General features: G+C 36.1%; 1 protein-coding gene across 3 annotated transcripts; it reads right to left on the bottom strand.

Annotated features, from left to right (window-relative positions):
* Positions 1-255: 255 nt before the first annotated feature.
* Positions 256-8,368, bottom strand: si:ch211-125o16.4. Of its 3 annotated transcripts, XM_087290398.1 has the most exons (6): positions 8,300-8,368; positions 6,970-6,993; positions 6,495-6,556; positions 6,104-6,221; positions 5,315-5,448; positions 256-5,221 (listed from the first exon to the last, which is right to left on the bottom strand). In XM_087290398.1, the coding sequence occupies exons 3-6, from the start codon at positions 6,498-6,500 to the stop codon at positions 698-700; spliced, it is 4,782 nt and encodes a 1,593-aa protein (XP_087146524.1). In that variant the 5' UTR covers positions 6,501-6,556; positions 6,970-6,993; positions 8,300-8,368; the 3' UTR covers positions 256-697. The 3 variants fall into 3 exon arrangements, with proteins under 3 accessions (XP_087146524.1, XP_087146523.1, XP_087146522.1); XM_087290397.1 differs by lacking the exon at positions 6,970-6,993; XM_087290396.1 differs by lacking the exon at positions 6,970-6,993 and having other exon boundaries at positions 6,495-6,559.
* Positions 8,369-19,949: the final 11,581 nt, after the last annotated feature.

A 19,949-nucleotide genomic window follows, 5' to 3' on the forward strand; every position in this document is an offset into this window, starting at 1 on the left:
GGGTCCATGCTGGTTCCAGTAGGTCTTCTGCTGTATTTTTGATGATTGGGATACAGTTAAAAAAACACATAATTCATCAAAAAAAATCTACCTTCTGCCACTTTTCCAAATGAACTAGAAGTCAAGTTATTATTTGTTGCTCTTACAACTGAGATCAACAACAAGACTTTATAGTGTGTGTTTGTATTCAAAATGCAATCAGCGTTACATACAACATTGTAAACAAATCGTGATTGAAGGCAAATTAGGCATGTGTTGTTCATATAAGCTTTATTGAGGTTTTTTGTGTGTAAAACTGGCAGAAATCTGCACATATATGTGATACACAGAGAGAACACAGTCTCAAGTTGATTTGTTTGGTTTTTTTCCCCAGTTTGCAATACTGATCAAAATACATATAAAACTGGAATGGAAATAAGTGTAAACAAAAGACAAAATAATATATATTTAACCGCTTAAAAATGCAGAGAAGTATAGAGTCAGCAGATTTTCTTATATATTTATGTCAGTATTTTAAGATACATTCATTGCACATTTAACTGTTTAATTGTGTAGAACTGAATACAAAAATAATTACATCTGTCAAATTCTAGAATGCTTTTCAATCAAAACTTTACCCATTTTTATACATGTAATTTTTACATATGACTTCACTTTATTGAGGTGATGTGCATTACCAATACTCTTGGATTAAATTTTACTCTGTCTGCAGACAAAGCATGTTGTTCAAGCTTAGGCTAAGTTTGGCATCTTTGTCATTGCTAGTAGTATCAACTACTGGATGATCCTTATTAGCATCAGGGTTGGTGACTTTAAATGTTCCTCTATTCACTTTTGGAGGGCTGCCTGGTTCTGAAGATATGCCGAAATCTTGGCTAATGGTACGTGCATTAGACAATCTCAACCTCTCCAGGACATCTACACTGCCTCTCTGTCCATTGACCCCAGCAGATGGAGATGAAGCTTTCAGATTTGTCTTGACTGACGAGACTGAGACAACTGCATCAGTTATTGTTTTAGCAGGGTCAATAGTGACGTCAGCTGCTCCAATGCGTTCTTGCAAGATGCTGTCAATGTTGCTTGCAGGTAAGCTGTGAGTCTTGAACAAGGGGATATTTTTGGGGAGTTTTATTTCTGTGTTGCCATCTACTTCTGGTGCTTTAATCTTTATATTCCCATCCTTTGATTCAACAGATCTTCGCCAGTTGAAAGGCCATTTCTTCTTGCTTTTGGAGCCCTCGACTTCAGCATTAATGCTTGGGACATCTACATCAACCCCAGTATTGGGAAGATTCACATCCACACCAGGAGGAGATAGGTTCAGGTCTGGCCTGCTTACATCAGCAGCAATGTCATCATCAGGAGATTTAACTTTGGGGCCAGAAAAGTTCAATTTCCTCATTGTTGGGAATTTTAGTTTTCCTTTGGGAACCTTGACGTCAGCATCTAGTGTGGGAACATCTACATCAACCCCAGCATTGGGCAGGCTCAAGTCAGCATCAGGAGTACCAATTTTTGGAGCAGAGAGGTTAAGATCAGGAGCTTCTGCATTTATGTCAATACCTGAAGTCTGCACTTTTGGAACCGAAAGGTCAGCTTTTGGTTTCTTAATTTTAAGCTGTTTTAGCTTTACAGACGGCGACTCCAAGTCAGGGGACTTGATATCTACATTGGGAACACTGACCTCAGCTTTTGGTAAAGTTGCATTTACATCAGCTTTTGGAAGATTTAGGTCAACAGCAGGTGTTTTTAATTCTCCAAGTTTGGGAGCGGAAAGATTTAGATCTGTATTAGCATCCAGCTCGGGCCCTTTCATCTTTTGCGCAGACAGATTCAATTTTGGCAGTTTGAAATGTGGCATCTTAGGTTTTGCAGAAGGGGCATTGATATCAACATCTGGGACTTTAAGGTTAGCATCAGGTCCTTGAAACTCTGCTTTGGGTAAATTTAGGTCTACATTTGGTTTGGATATATTGAGATTTGGTGACTCTAGACTTCCCCCAATGTTTGCAGTTGGAGCTTTTAAATCAGCGTCTGGCAAACCAACGTTTAAAGAAGGAGCAGAAATGTCCCCTTTAATTTTAGGTGTGGAAAGACTAAGATCAGGTGATTTAACACCTGCATTAAGTCCTTTCAGTTCTGCTTTGGGGATGTTCAAATCTACATCAGGTACTTCTACTTTTTCTGTTTTAACACGAGGCCCAGAAAGACCAAATTTCGGCATCTTATAGTGCGGTATCTTGACTTTCCCAGAGGGGGCATCAATATCTACTTCAGGAACATTTAAGTCAATGCCTGGGGTTTCGAGGTCTACATTTGGACTTTTGATATTGGCATCTGGCAGGTTCACTTTGGGTGCTGAAAGATTGAGATTTGGAGCTTTCAGGTCTATGTCTGGTCCTTGGAGGTCTGCCTGTGTATTGAGGTCTATATCTGGACCTTTCATTTTTGCCCCTTTTAAATTTACTTTAGGTAGATTAATGAAGGGTTTCTTTATCTTTGCAGATGGGGCTTCAATGTCAATTTCCGGTGCCTGCACATCAACACCTGGTGCAGAGAGGTTGAGGTCTGGAGCATTGACATCTAGAGTAGGTGCATCCAAATCAGGTTTTCCTTTCACTTTTGGCCCAGATAGATTTATTTTAGGCAGATTAACATGGGGCTTGTATACCATTGCAGATGGAGTTTCAATGTCAATATCTGGTGCCTGCACATCCACACCTGGGGTTTTAATGTCTAGATTTGGTGCAGAGAGGTTGAGTTCAGGAGCATTGACATCTAAATTCGGTGCATCCAGATCAGGTTTTCCTTTAATTTTTGGCCCAGACAGATTAATTTTAGGCAGATTAAAATGGGGCTTCTTTACTTTTGCAGATGGAGCTTCAATGTCAATATCTGGTACCTCCACATGCGCTCCTGGTGTTTGAACATCTAGATTTGGTGCAGAGAGGTTGAGGTCTGGTGTTTTTACATCTAGATCTGGTGCATCCAAATCAGCGTTTCCTTTTATTTTTGGCCCAGAAAGATTAAATTTAGGCAGTTTAACATGGGGCTTCTTTATCTTTGCAGATGGAGCTTCAATGTCAATATCTGGTGCCTGCACATCCACACCTGGGGTTTTAATGTCTAGATTTGGTGCTGAGAGGTTGAGGTCAGGAGCATTGACATCTAAATTCGGTGCATCCAGATCAGGTTTTCCTTTAATTTTTGGCCCAGATATATTCATTTTAGGCAGATTAAAATGGGGCTTTTTTACTTTTGCAGATGGAGCTTCAATGTCAATATCTGGCACCTCCACATGCGCTCCTGGTGTTTGAACATCTAGATTTGGTGCAGAGAGGTTGAGGTCTGGTGCTTTTACATCTAGATCTGGTGCATCCAAATCAGCATTTCCTTTTATTTTTGGCCCAGAAAGATTAAATTTAGGCAGTTTAACATGGGGCTTCTTTATCTTTGCAGATGGAGCTTCAATGTCAATATCTGGTGCCTGCACATGCGCTCCTGGAGTTTGAATGTCTAGATTCGGTGCAGAGAGGTTGAGGTCTGGAGATTTGACATCTAGATTCGGTACATCCAAATCAGGTTTTCCTTTAATTTTTGGCCCAGATAGATTTATTTTAGGCATATTAACAGTAGGTTTCTTTAATTTCGCAGATGGAGCTTCAATGTCAATATCTGGTACCTCCACATGCGCTCCTGGAGTTTGAACATTTAGATTTGGTGCAGTGAGGTTTAGGTCTGGGGCTTTGACATCTAGATCTGGTGCATCCAAATCAGCGTTTCCTTTTATTTTTGGCCCAGAAAGATTCAGTTTAGGCATTTTAACATGGGGCTTCTTTATCTTTGCAGATGGAGCTTCAATGTCAATATCTGGCGCCTGCACATGAGCTCCTGGAGTTTCAATGTCTAGATTGGGTGCAGAGAGGTTGAGGTCTGGAGCTTTGACATCGAGATTTGGTGTAGTGAGATTTAGGTCTGGGGCTTTGACATCTAGATCCGGTACATCTAAATCAGCTTTTCCTTTCATTTTTGGTCCAGAAAGACTCCATTTGGGCATTTTAACATGGGGCTTCTTTACCTTTGCAGATGGAGCTTCAATGTCAATATCTGGTGCTTGCACATGAGCTCCTGGAGTTTGAATGTCTAGATTTGGTGCAGACAAGTTGAGATTTGGAGCTTTGACATCTAGATTTGGTGCATCCAGTTTAGCTTTTGGCAGGTTCATTTCTACCTCTGGAGATGACATGTTCAAGTCTGCATTTAAGTCTGGTGTTTTCACCTTTGATTTATGCAAGTTTATCTTTGGCATTTTGAGAGTTGGGAACTTGGGCTTTGTAGACGAAGTATGAATATCTACATTAGGTGCTTTTACATCCACATCAGCCTTGGGCAAATTGACACGTGTGTTTGGGATGCTGATATCTCCATCTATGTTTGGTGCTGACAGATTCAAATCAGGTTTTGAGGCACTGACATCTAAGCCAGCCTCTGGTGCTTTAACCTTATGCCCAAATGTGGGCTTCTTTAAGGTTTTAAATTTAGCTTTGCCCTTGGGAGCTCCTATGTTGATATCTGGGGTTTTGATGTCTACATCTGGTGCTTCAAGATCTGCCCTTGGCAGATTGACACCTGCATTTAACTTTGGGGCAGAAAGTTCTAGATTTGGTTTGTTTAGATTTGCATCAATACTTGCCTCCGGTACTTTTACTTTAGCAGTTTTTTTCTTAAATTTGGGAAATTTCATCTTGCCAGAGGTATTAACTTTTGGCGTGTCGATGTCCATATTTGGACCGGTGAGCTCAGTTTTTGGCAAGGTCACATCTACTCCAGGGGTGTTAAATTCTCCATTAATCTTGGGTCCTGATAGACTCAGATCGGGTTTTTTTAGGTCAGCATTTACCTTTGGGGCTGTTAAATTCACATCACCACCAATCTTTGGTTTCATAGCCTGTTGGTCGAAGTCGGGCATTTGGAACTTGGGTGTTTTGGTCTTCAGTTCAGGGTTATCCACGTTAACAGAGACACCAGGAGTGTGTAGTCTAGGTGTAGAAAGGCTGACATCCTGTGTTCCTAACATGCCATCCAGACCTGCTCCTCTGATATTTGGGGTTGAGATGCCACCCTTAAGACTTGGGGCATTTATTTGTCCATTTAACCCGTTAACCTTAACACCGGGTGCTTCAAGTCCTGCATCACTGTTCAATCGAAGGTCACCAAGGGACTAATATGGAAAAAGAGATAAAGACATAATGAGACCTCTTTAATCTATTTTCTTTATTATTATTATTATTATTTAATTCACAAGATTGCTTACCACTCCTGCTTTCAGATCTTTTGATGTCTTAAGTTCAAGGTTCTTGTCGTATGACTTAATGATACCGATCAGTTGTAGTGCATCCTCTTTACTAAGGTGGTCCAGATGAACTGTTGCTGCAAGAAGCTTATCTCCTAAAATAGATCACAAATGAGGATAAGGCACAATACAGACCCATTTATTTCATTAAATGTGCTGCATATAATGCCAGGCAGAATGTGCAGACATTTTTTGCTTTTTCTGCTGCTAATTTTGTCAAAAAATCTGCAGATCTATGCAGGATGATTTTAGGAGTATCGTAAATACAAACTTATTATATAAAATAATATATATATATATATATATATATATATATATATATATATATATATATATATATATATATACATATATATATATATATATATTTATTTATTTTTTTTTTTATTTATTTTTTTTTTACTTATTTCATGTTTACAATGCAAATCCAATTAGATCCACTTATTTGGTTAACAAAGCAAGTCTCTCATATCATATATCTACTAAAAGAAAGAAAACATTACTTGACAAGCTGTATTGTAAATAAATCGTATGAATATTTTAATATTACTATTATTATATCCCAATAAAATATCACAAATTCATTTCATTTAGTGGTATGAATTTAAAAACTAAAAATAACTATGTAAATATACATTTACACAAGTAAATACATAGACTCAAGGATGGGCTAAAAATCGATTTCTGCACGCGCAGATTCTGTGTGGAGCTAAATATAGGATATGTGCACACATTATGCGAGTTCTTTACCTTCTCCCTGGGTAATAGCAGGACTTGTGATTCCTTTGACCCCGACTCCAACTCCTCCTTTCACTGCATCGTCCAATTTTACACCGTCTGAGTGCACACGGATATTTGTTTCTCCATTCTGCACATGAACAAGAAGATTTATTATTAGTGTTCATAATCTCATATTAATTTGATAGGTATAATGAATTTGCTTAATGTAAATTAAAGGTGCTGTAAATAATTTTTAGCCATGCTGCAATTTCCAGCAAACTTACTGATTGAATCTGACAACATCCTGTATTATTATAAGCTAAAAAAAATATTGTTGGTCAGGTAGTAGTTATATTTTCTATTATTCTATTAAATAAAAATACAACACCTTTAAAGTACTAGTTTGCTCAAAGGTACCAACCATCATGGCGTCACTGCTTTAAATACAACCGGACATGTCATGAAAACCAGTTTTCAGGATATCTGCTGAAACAAAAAACACACAAATGAAACCTAATCATTAAACCAAGCATTTAATTTTAGTATTTCTAGGAACAATAAAAAGGAACAATAATGACTAATCAGACTTTAAATTTCCGGCCAGTTTCAGACCAAGAGAACATCAGCTGATTCAGAACAAAACTGTCAAAACATAGTTGTTGCTCCAAAAATGGACATTTATTTTCATGCGTGCATGAACTCTTCCCACTCTCTTTTAGTCACTTGGCTAGTCACATCTTCATTGCATCATTTTCAGTTATCTAGTGCATTTACTGGAAATAAAACCTATAAGAAGTAACATATTATATTTAAGGAATGAATTGGTTGATGGTTACTTAATAAAATAAAGATTGTATATATAGGGTTTCTTCAACCAAAGATGAAAATTTACTCACCCTCAAATGGTTCCAAACCATTGACTTACATGGTAGGAAAAAACGAATATCATGGAAGTCAATGAATAAACATTTTTCAAAAGCTCAAACAGGTTTGTGTGAAGTGAGTAAATGGCATCATTTTTGAGTGAGCAATCCTTTTAACTAAAAACACCAAACACTACATGTTGAAGAAAGTGGAAGTTGAAACTAGACACCTCCAGTTTTTCCAAAAACAGAAATGTAATGTAATTTTGACAGTTCAATTTATTTATATCCCCATCAAGGCTAATCTCATAGTGGGAATGTGTTTATTAAAAGGTAATAATAAGGTTTATTAAAAGGGTAAGAAGATGCTAATCCATGCTGTTTTCAAACCACAGTGCTTAAAAGAAATATAAGCAAAAATTAATCTAAAAGTCAAAGGCCTGCTCAACATTTCACAACCATCAGGTCTAACCTCCTCTAACACAAAATCTGCTGTTGTGTCTCTTTAACAGGTAGTGTATGTGTTTGCGTATACGTGTGGTTTGTGTCAGGAATGCTTCAAGAATTTATGGACTCTGGAGAATGAGAACTAGTTTGTCCAGATGTAAGAAAGTTGAGAAAATAGCACATCAATCTGCATATCTATTCTCTTTTTTTTTTACCCTGAATGTCTTCATTTTATTTCCATTTTGCCTTTGTAAAGCACATTATTAAAATATCAGATGGTCTTGACAATGAACCAAGGATCTCAATAGAAAGTTCTAATTAATCTTCTCAGTTGAGTTAGTAGTTTGATCAACAACAGTAATCATCTGATGTTTTGGCTTCACTTATTATCATAACAGTTCTTTGGCGTCGTCATAAGTTATTTCATTTTTTTAATAGTCTGCACGCATGCATGATGAGTCAGTGCTGAACGTTTATATCAACATTTTTCATTTCTCAACTAGTACTAATTAATAAAACCTTACATTTTGTAACAACAATCCAACCAAAGTGCACAGCAAAACACCATCCTAGATGATTCCAGCAAAAAGAGATTCCCCAAAAATATGTAAAGCGCTTTGAGTACCCAAAAAAGCATTCAATAAATTTAAGGAATTATTATTATTAGTAGTAGTAGTAGTAGTACATCTTAATGAAGCTACTTGAAAAACAAAACAGTTTGTTCCAATTATTTTTGTTTTCCCAACCAAGAGCTCTACTCATTGCACATAAATCATTTGATCAAATTCCAACAAAAAGCAAAGAAGCCTCAACATAAAACAACAATGCATGAAGATAAATCAAACATTGATGTTCATTTCTGATCTATGTTTTAAATATCCAGCAATGAACCTGACTGAAAGGACTGCGCACTTACCTGGTGTAGTTCATGTAGTAGCCGCTGATGTTCACGCTTCTAAACTCCGAGTGAAAATGACTGTCATCTGGCCGGTCATGGGGTTTCTGTCAGATAAATACCGAACAGCCACCAAACAGGTTCTCAGACATGCAAGACAACTACACACACATACGCATAGCAACACACACCGAAACTACAGATACAGAGAGTTAGGTTTTGGAATTGGTGGCAGGAGTTGTTCATTTACATGTAAATTTGTGGAAGGGCACAGATTCATTTTGTTCTGTATATTTCTAGGCCAAAATTTCAATAGTGATTCATTCACTCAAGTATTAGAAATCAATGTTTTTTATTTATTATTTCATAACAGATCTCATGTTTCATTTGATCATTTTGTCAGTTTAATTCAATGCAGGACCTAAAAAAGTCTAAATATGTACTACAGGCCTTCTTGGAAAAACTAAAGTGTGTTTGTCAACAGTGAATTATTGCAATTAGGCAAATGGTTGTGTTTGCAAGGGTTTGGCCTCTGGCGTTACACCCTTGAGTTCTAAAATGCATATGAATGCATGGCACTTCAGAAAGCCGGGTTTCAGCTGGGTTTGTTTTGAAAGTTTCAGTCAAGATTTAGCTCGCCCAGAAATACAATTTCACACTTTCTGTAGACTGTTTACACCAAACACTGGCAACAACATATACTTATATGTGTGATTTCTGACATTCTTATCATATCGTGCAGCTAAAAATCAGGACTATGCTCTGTGATTATTGCATGTAACCACAGCGATAGTGGCTAAAATATTAAGGCCCTGTTTCCACCTGGTATCATCCTGCATTCATTGGGATTTTTTCAAGGCCCCCTCTACTTCTTACTCTTTATCACATTTACTTGTACACATAATTCATTGGTACTATTGGAACATAACCCATGTTAAGCTGCAGACATGCTAGACTTGATAATGTGATTGTGATGTCACACTCTGAGCAAACTTTTTGTAAAACCCCAGTTTAACACATGTAGCAGGTCTTTATTTATACATCATGTATTTTCTGCAATTCTGCATATTCAAAGATTGCATTCTTTAAGCTAAGAGGTTATACCATGATACAATAATGTATTGTCTACGATTTGCTCATCTCTCGATGGTTGGGTTTATGGGCTGGATAGGGTGCCACGCCTCCTTTTTAAAATTGTACATTTTCATACGACTGACTGAAAGAATGAACCACTAAACTGACAAAACATAAAATTGTTTCACATCCTCCTGAAATGTAGGTATTCTGGCTGGAATTCATGTAATATGAAGATCAGATATCAGTTCAACTTGCTGGTCTCCCATATTCACATGCGTCTTAAATCAAGGCAAAGCTTTGGAGATGGTCAGAAGTGAACAAGCCACAAATTGTTTTAGATCTTGTTTATTGTGTTTATATGCTATTTAGTGTTAATGGGAAAAAACATCTTAATACCAGGGGTAAATTGGTCTAAAGGTGGTGACTATGTCACATTTGACTAGTAAACAAAAACATTAGTTTAGTTGATGCATGCTTTCATTGATTAAGTCTTAATAAATCAACAGAAATGTTTAAATGTCAGTAAATAAGGGTTCATTTGAGTCACTTGCAAACCACTTAACTAAACACTTGTGTATGTGCAGTGACAACTGTATAATGTGACAGATGTCTAGCTTTCCAGTACCGAAAATACGACAGAGTTCTAAACATGTACAGCTGAGAGTTTGGTTATAGATCTGACTGTCACTGTCTAAATAACCAAAGTGCTACCAGCTCAAATATGAGACTTATAACTGTGTTCCGCTTTTTAGCAATCACTTGTTTTGTCTCTTATATTAAATGACATTTCAAAAATCTAGGAAGAATTTCATTCAGCTGTAAAGAACCTTTTGTAGAATTTGAAAGGATATTCATGGAACATCAGTGGCAGTAAATTTTTATTTTTATTTTATTTTTTATTTTATTATTATTTATTTTTTGTGCACAAAAGGTCAACCAGGCAGTTACGGTGCTTGTTAGAAGGTTAAGCACTACTTACGATAGAAGAGAGCCTCTATGAAGTGTTATGTACTGTGGCCGAGAGAGCTTAACATGCTGTAATTTAAGAAAACAAATGTAATTAGAAAAAACACCAACAAATAAAGAAAAGATCTTCATCCGTTTGACAGCACGCATGCTGCAAAACCTCACAATGCAAACAATTACAAAAATGCACTGCATTTTCTCACATCACTTGCAAAAAGCATAGAACACAACAGAAATGTTTCAAGGGGACCCAATAAACGACGGACCTACTGTGCCATCACCATTGCTTTGTGAAATTGTGGGTGATCTTGGAAAGGAGTTTTATTTTTATTTTTTTGTGGTTATTTTAACATCCAGATTCCATTTTAGGGTCCGCTTGAAACATTTCTGTTGTGTTTCGTGCTATTTGAAAGTCTTGTAAGAAAAATCTGCACTTTTTTGTAAAATGTTTGCGTTGAGAGAAAATGCAGCTTGTTTTATTAATTTGTTTGCATCATGGGGAAATGCAGCGTGTTTTTTAAAAAAGTGTTTGCTTTGTGACAATTTGCAGCATGTGTGCTGTCAAATGGATGAAGATCTTTTCTCAATTTGCTGGCGTTTTTTTGTAATTGCATATGTTTTCTTAAATTGCAGCATGTTAAGCTCTCTCAGCCACCATAGTTATGTTAATAAGCAAGGACTATTTTAATGTTGATGCCTAACCACTTGTCAACATTTGGTGGTATATGATTTCAGATCGAATCTTAACATACAAGTATAAACGTTTTTGTAGAAAAGTAAAAATACATAAATAAGATGTTGTATCATGAATGAGCATATTACAATACAATGTGCATGTTTGACAACAATATGGGTGATGTGGAAATATTTCAATAATTCTTTCCAATTTAATTTTTTTTTATTGCCAGCTGATTTATTAACATTTCTTAAGTTAAGCACTGGTATTGTGTTTAAAATTTCTGAAAATATTTAATGCAAAGTGCTTTAAACTGCATTTAAATTGGTAAAATGTCATCAGTAGTTTATAAATAAAAAACATCAGTCTTTTTCCTCGGTGGCCTTCTATTTTCTTTCATGGCTGTTTATAACTGAAAGAAGTTTGCAAAAGGTGATGCAGTGGCGAAGTAGATAGTGCTGTCGCCTCAGAGCAAGAAGGTCGCTGGTTAGAGCCTCGGCTGGGTCAGTTAGCGTTTCTGTGTGAAGTTTGCAAGTTCTCCTGGTGTTCGCGTGGTTTTACTTCGGGTGCTTCGGTTTCCCCCACAATCTGGTACAGGTGAATTGGGTAGACTAAATTGTCCATAGTGTATGAGTGTGTATGGATGTTTCCCAGAGATGGGTTGCAGCTGGAAGAGGTATCCGCTGCATAAAACATATGGTGGATAAGTTGGTGGTTCATTCCCCTGTGGCAACCCCAGATCAATAAAGGGACTAAGCCGAAAAGAAAATGAATGAATGAATGAAATGTACAAAAAAAAAAAAAAAAAAAAATATATATATATATATATATATATATATATATATATATATATATATATATATATATATATATATATATATATATATATATATCAAATTCATCGTTGAAAAAAAGAAGAAACACTGACAGCATCTCTAACTGAGTGAGCAAGTAATGGAAGATCAGAATGCTTTGATTTTTAAGATTTGAATTTTAAGATTTCTACAACATAATCTGAGAACACCTTTGTTTTGTCAAACCCAAACCACTTCGGTTCAGTTCAGGGGAAAATAATATCTTGTTTGTATTTTAAGTTGAAAGTTCATTGAGAGATCCAGGATTATCATTTTCTATACAAAACTTAAAAACATCACCATTACTCACAATTAAAAATCCACAGTGCAACACAAACCTTTCATCTTTTCAGATTTCAGGTAGTCAAAAGTGCATCAACCCGGAGAATCACTCACGTATGACCTTCATTTTACCCATTTACACTGTTTATTCAGCAAAGCTCCTATTGACTGCACTGTCATGAGCAGCCACAGATGTATTAACAAGCCTCAAAAGAAAGTGTTTGAGCGAGAAAAGCACCTTGTGTGTGTGTAGCGTAGCCCAATGCATGAAGATGACTGTGGCATTGAGCTTGTGCGCATGTTGTGACAAGAGCAGTATACTTGCGCCTTAAGGGAGGACTTTGGAGTTGAGTCTTTTACTTTTTTTTTTTTATTCGTGTTACATCTAAGTCTGGGTCTCAGGTATGAACTTGCCTCCTTCATTGTATCTCTGTAATGAAATACAGTAACCAGCAAGCGAGAAACAAAAGCTCTCCTCGAGCTGTAAACGTGTTTAGGCCGAACCATTAATTAAGGCCGAACCTCATAGTGGTGGAAGTAAAAATGCAGGAATAAACGTTGCTTCACGCTTCACAGAGAAACAGGTGTCTGAATGAAACCGTCAACTCACCCAATGGCAATCTAGACGAGAACAAAAAGAGCATTTTACTCAGTTTGGACAAAAGAGTTGATATTTTCTTCCCGTTGTTGTGCGTTGATATTGAGCAACTTCTAGCTTGAATTGTGAAAACACATTTTTGTCATTGCACACACACACACATACAAACAGTACAGAATGTTTTGGATACCACTGATCTGGTTGGGACATACCTGCATTGTTTAAAGAAACACTATCAATTAAAATGCAAAAAAAATGTCATGAATACTTCATGGCTCAGCTAACAAGTAACCAACTACAATATGAATGACATTACCTTTAGACCAACTCCTAATATGAAAGTTTATCAAAAACTGCTAATTCTATTATCACTAAAGGATTTCTATAGTTTTGTTTTTTACTATGAATGTCAATGACTACTGGTAAGTGTCTGGTTACTAGCTTTCTTTCAATTATTTAATTTGCTTGTTTAATAGAAGTGCATTTTTTTCATCTTTAGGTTGGAGTAAAGTTCTTTCCCCAGGTGAGGTTCAAGTTTCTTGGGGTTTTGTTCAGGAGTAAGGGAATGTGAAATTGACCGGTGGATTGGTGCAGCGGCAGCAGTAATGCGGTCAATGTACCGGTCCTTTGTGGTAAAGAAGGAGCTGAGCTGAAAGGCAAAGCTCTCGATTTAACGGTCAATCTACAATACGTTCCTACTCTCACATATGGTCATGAGCTTTGGGTCATGACCGAAAGGACAAGATTCCTTTGCTGCATGGCAGGACGCACTCCTATAGGGTGAGGAATTCTATCACCCGAGAGGAGCTTGGAGTAGAGCCGCTGCTCCTCCATATAGAGAGAAGTCAGCTGAGGTGGCTCGGGCATCTTCGGATGCCTCCTGGACACCTACCTAAGGAGGTGTTCCAGGCATGTCACACCTGGAGGAGGCCTCGGGGAAGACCCATGACAAGCTGGAGGGACTATGTCTCTTGGCTGGCCTTGGGATCCCCCTGGAGGAGCTGGAGGAAGTGTCTATGGAGAGGGAAGTCTGGGGTTCTCTCCTAAGACTGTTGCCGACGCGATCCGGCCTCCGTAAAAGCGGATGGAAATAAATGAATGAATGAATGAATGAACTATTCATTTTTAATACAATAAATGGATTAATATATATATATATATATATATATATATATATATATATATATATATATATAAAGCTTAAAGGGTTAGTTTACCTGCAAAAATAAAAATACCCCCTATTTACCCACTACCCTTAAGTAATTCTAAACTTTTATAAGTTTTTTTTTCCTGTTAAATACACAAAAAAACGATATTTTGAAAAATGTTGAAAACCTGTTACCACTGACTTCCATAGCAGAAAAAAAAATCATATGGAAGTCAATGGTTACACAGGTTTCCAACATCATTTTAAATATCTTATTTAGTGTTTAATAGAATAAACTAATTAAGGTTTGAAACAAGTGAAGGATCAGTAAATACATTTTGAGTGAACTAACCCTTTAAGAAAAAGTAAATAAATTTGTGGGATTTAAGGAAAAATGCTACTACATATATCCTGAAATAAGGTTCATTTTAAAGAAATTTTACAAAAAAAACAAAGCTTTTTTGCCTGATATTTATAGAAACTGGGCGATGCGGTGGCGCAGTAGTAGTGCTGTGACCTTACAGCAAGAAGATCGCTGTTTCGAGTCTCAGCTGGGTCAGTTGGAACTTGCGTGTTCACCCCACGTTCGCGTGGGTTTTCTCCAGGTGCTCTGGTTTCCCCCACAGTCCATAGACATGCTGTACAGGTGAATTACGTAGGCTAAATTGTCCGTAGCATATGATTGTTTATGGAAGTGTGTATGGATGTTTCACAGAGATGGGTTGCAGCTGGCATCCGCTGTGGCAACCCTGGATTAATAAAGGAACTAAGGCGAAAAGAAAATGAAGGAATGAATTTATAGAAACTTATTTTTAAAACAGGAAATATCAAAGTTAGCCTTCAAAATGAAGGTCCTTTTTCTAGGTTTCACCAGCAGTGAGTACAAGATTAGATTCTTTGGTGAGTCTTGTAGTTTTTTGTTGTATTATTAAGAACATGCATTCATTTTATGTCACACTGATGATATGTCAATCTCACGTTTTTGGGAAAAAACAATTGATTTTGTTAGAATTTCAGCAATTTTAGCCAGGTCTTTAGCAACACTTAGACAGTGTTCTAACACTTTTTACTTGGCTTTTTAACTTGATGTACAACAGTTTGGTGGTTTTAACAAAATAAGTGAGTAATCTGTGCTATTTGACTGCATTTCTTACTCAGAAAACACTAGCCATTAAAGTAATCTAGCGAACAGGAATACACTATGTTGCTGATTATAAAGTGTGCTTCTTTATTAAGTAAGGAATAAATATTAACATTTTAGAAATAGGTTTCATTTAAATGAAACAATTATTTAGAAAGAATACGGGGGGAAAAACTTAATGGGATGTGTTTTCATTGTGCTTTATCATGAAAACACCTTAATGCATCAGTAGATGAATTGTGAGAATGTAACACCACCTTATTGCACCCAGACATTAAAATTGATATTTAGAAATTGTTTACAGTTTAACTGAGGTACCTCCCATAATTTATGCAAAGCTTCCTGGGGCATAAAGAAGCTTTAAAAAAAAATACCAGCCCATACTGTATAAGCAGACATTAAGAGGCATCTATGTATAAAAAGGACTGGCTGCTAGTATCAGAACTAGAAAAAAACTAAATGGCTGCTCACTTAAAGGGAAAGCTCACCCAAATATTTGAAAACTCTCATTTACTCACTCTGTATTTGTTCCACTCTCTCTCTCTCCCACACACAAATATTTAAAGAAACTTGTAGTAACCACGGAAGTCAGCGGCTATGGGTTTGCAGATTCTTCTAAATTTCTTTTTATCTGGAAACAGCTATCTGAGATCTGCAGAATTGTCAAATAGTCCTCAAGTGGGATAAAGGTAAAGATGTTTGGCTTGACATCTTTGAAATATCCCTCTGGGCTACATACAGAAGATTATACCTTAAATATATTCTAGTAAGTGAACAGAAAAGGGTGGTAAAAGGTTGAGTTTATTAAAGGCCCTTGTAATTATAGCTCTTGCTAGTCAGTCTTGCACTGTCTAAACCAAGTCATGACTCACTGAGGAAGCAATTCACAGTCTGTATATGAACAGAAAATCATTGTTCCGTCGCAGAGATGCCCATCTCGACTCAGACAGAGACAGATAGGTGTCAGACTCACAAACAACCTCCTTCACTTCCTTTAATGAAGCTGGATATTGCCTTGATCAAGGTGACTTTCAGATAAGATGATTTAGAGTTCTAGTTGTAGCCGTGTCATTGACTCATGCTCGAGAGATTTCATTCAGCTCTCATACTTTTCTGTTGCTGTTATTTGTACACAGTTGCATATTCCAAATGATTTGTGGTTTTCAGACATGTTTGTTCTGTGTTCCTTGAATATGCATGTCCATTGAGTCAGTGTTGCTGGCACTGCGTGGTACTCTTCTGAAGTAGGTGTGGCGGCGATTAAGCGTCATGACAACACTTCAAAAAAATGCCACCTCTCCACATTCTCATGCTGGCATTCAGATCACCTGCAGAACTGAGGCCAAAGAGCACTGTCAAGTGAGCAGTGTTTAACTTATAATACAGGACGAATGAATGGTGAAGTGGTGGCAGTGTCTCTTAAAGGCACATTCAAATAGTAAAGAACTAGAGAGCAATGGGTGGAAACTGTAACTGAGTGTTTCGCACACTGTAGTCTCTGTGGATTTTACATGCATGCCACTTATATAATGTGTAGGCACAAAAGTGTAGCTCTTGAAAAGGAACCACCCTGCTGACATGACAATGTATCTTTATTACTGGGAGCAAACAGGAATTCTGTTGTGTGTGTGTTTTTAATATTTAAGTAAAAAATAGTACAATTTCACAGCACCTTAAATTACATAGGTATTTGCCAAAACTGTATTATGGTGTTTTGTTACTTTGAATTTGTCACTATTCCACCAAATCTCAGTAGATATTTTTGTCACACCCAAATGTGTGATGGTTACTGTACACTCTCAGACATACAGGTACATGAGCTGTCACTGGGGTGGTACCTTTTCAAAAGGTACACACTTGTATTTAAAGGGTCCATACTTGTACCTCAAAATTAGTACCTAAAGATTTTAAGAGGAACACTTTTGTACTTTTTAGGTACTAATATGTACCCTTAAGGTATTAATATGGACCTTTTAGGTAGAAGTTTGTTCCTTTTAAAAAAGTACCACTCCAGTGACAGCTTCCTTTATTTCTAAGAAAAATGCTATTTCATTTAATCGATTTGTTTTGTGGCAACATGAAGGAATTAAGCTAACTTCATTGTTTTTACAAATAGTTTTTTTTTTTTTTTAATAGTTTTCACAAAGTGAATTGAACATAAAACAATGCAAGGGCATCTGCTTTGTAAAACATATGCTGGATAAGTTGGTGGTTCATTCCGCTGTGGCGACCCCTGATAAATAAAGGACTAAGTCAAAGGCAAATGAATGAATGAATAAATGAAAAATCCTAATCTAAATTAATCTTGTCATGGCATCTATATACCGCTGCTCACTTAAAATTAAAAGGCTATTCTCAGTAAGCATGATCTCTTGTGAAACATGTTTACTTTTTATAAAGGCATCTGTTAAATGAATAAATGTAAATATAAATCATAAGGAGAAACACCCAACTATGAAAAATATTACGTTTCATATACCTGTCAAGCAAGTGACATTTGATATGTTTTATGTTCTGAGCTGGTTCTCTGTACATTCCAGCATAGTTTTTTTCCAGGAAAAAAAATTAAGATTCTGTTAAAGGCGAATGAGGTTTCATTCACAAAGCAAAACAATGCAAAATGTATCATTGTATGCACATTTTGATGGGTTTACTGTGCTTGTAGTGTTTAACATGTCGCAGATTAGCTGAAGAAGCTGATGTCATGTTTCCTCTGACCGTCGTGAGGAGGTCTTGTTTATGTGTTAACATGACTTGTGAGTAAATTAGTTGAATTAGAAACAGTCGAAGAATGTGACGGTAAGGAAAACAGCGCTTAGATTCTTCTGATAAGTCTGTAGTACAAGAGGGCTTGTGTCTGTCAGTGAATGCGTGCATTTTTTTTGAAGCTGCTGATAATGTGAGGCGTCCTCTACTCTGATGTCCTGTCCTGAGGAGGATTGAGGCATGAGGTCTATCTAGCAGCACACCTGAGGCATTTGTTCAGAGCATTCCTTAACCAGTCTAATACTGTTCAGCCCACGCACAGTACCAACAATCTGAGACATTCATTTCACTGGAATTCAGCTGATCTCTGATACCAAAACTCACTCCCACTGCTGCCCATATTTTTTAGTTCGGGTTACAGTATCGCGTTGGGATATGCCCCATTTCGAATTCAATTTACTAAATGTTGACTGACATTTCATTGTTTTAAATAATTGAAATCAAGTGTCAAAATATGGGTGAATAATGTTGCGTTGTGGTTTCATGTAATGGATACATTTATGCAAAAATGAAAAAGCAAATAGCCTGTTGCATATTTATATTAAAGAAAAGGTGAAAAATTCATTTCCACAGCAGAATTAACCGCCAACTTATCCAGCATGTTTTACACAGCGGATGTTCTTCCAGCTGCAACCCAGCAGGCCTACTGTAAAACATCCATACACACTCATTTACACACATGCACTAAAGCCAGTTTAGTTTATTCAGTTCACCTATACTGCATGTCTTGGACTGTGGGGGAAACCCACACGTACATGGGGAGAAAATGCAAACTCCACACAGAAATACCTATTGAGGCGACAGTACCATTGAGCCACCGTGTCACCCAAGTTCTACATTTATTGAATTTTAAATTAATAAAATTTTATTGTTGCCAAACGAAACAATGGTAAGAGAGTAGTGACTAAGTACATTTTCTTTTCTAATGACTGAGTAATTGTATTTAATTACATTAAACATTAAAATGGATTTTAGTTTTGCTACTCTGTGAACTTAAATGGTCTTTTAATAAATTATCAAATTATTGTTATAATTAATAATGATTTTAAATCATTTATATGCCTGATTTTTTATATAGAAGTTGTTACACTGAATGACTTCTCTAAATCATGGTAAAAAAAATCATGATTAGCTCAAACTATATACAGTGCTCAGCAAGTCAGCATGTATAAGTACACCCCTTACAAATCTATCTTTTGAATTCATATTTTTAACAGGAAGTTATACAATATTATATTTGTGCATATACATTAGATTTGTCGCTAAAGCTAAATCTAGAACTTTTCTAACAAAATAACTTACGATAGCAGTCCAAAAACTAGTACACCCAAATTGATGTCATATAAAATATTAAATATAAATTAAATACAAATTTAAATAAGGAAAAATCAAAGAAGCAAAAAATTAATAAAAATAAAAAATGAAATATGTAGTTGAAATTTTGTAGGTTGTAAATTTTTTTTGCAATATTTAGCTTGAATTTAGTTGTATTATCTTCAATTTTTAAATATGTTTGGTGACTAATATATTATTTTATAAATATATCTGTTTAATAAATGCACCAAAATACATTGCCTATATTTATTGAAAATTTGATAAAAATATTTATTTTTAAAATAAGGTGTACTCAATTATGCTGAGAACTGTATATGATTTATACAAAATCAAACAAGACAAATTCTGCCAAGTTACTAATAAAAATTTAAAGCTGTTAAAGCAAAACACAAACATTTATCAAGCCCTTTTTACATCTCTGACTCATTCACATTCAAATGGTAATGTGTAAATCACCAAAATATAACAATATTGACAACAAAAGTTGTGACCGTAAGAAAGGGCCAAAGTTAAAACAAACACAATAAAACTACATTTTGGACCATGAGAATGTACATCCGAGTGAAGTCAGCTACTAAAGCCTTCCATTTGTGGTGTACATATTGGCAAGTCATTATTACTGGAACTTTTGAAGTCAAAATTAGCAGTAGTTGTCATCAGTTCAGTGACCACACTTTATAAAATGCCAGAAATTGTTTATCTATAAGCTGTTGCACTGAATGACATTTTAGTGAGTCTTCACTAAATCGTGGTAAAAATTCCTTTGTAATACAAATATTTATCAACCCCCATTTTATGTCTGACTCATTCACAATCAAATGGTAATTTT

The sequence above is a fragment of the Danio rerio genome, chromosome 17 (genome assembly GCF_052040795.2).
Source record: "Danio rerio strain M-AB ecotype USA chromosome 17, GRCz13ab, whole genome shotgun sequence".
Taxonomy (NCBI): Eukaryota; Metazoa; Chordata; class Actinopteri; order Cypriniformes; family Danionidae; genus Danio; species Danio rerio.

Coding starts and splice junctions, on each gene's coding strand:
- si:ch211-125o16.4 (XM_087290397.1), bottom strand. Junction 5,449..6,103: donor TGCTATTACCCAGGGAGAAG/GTAAAGAACTCG, acceptor GATCTATTTTAG/GAGATAAGCTTCTTGCAGCA. Junction 5,222..5,314: donor AAGATCTGAAAGCAGGAGTG/GTAAGCAATCTT, acceptor TTTCCATATTAG/TCCCTTGGTGACCTTCGATT.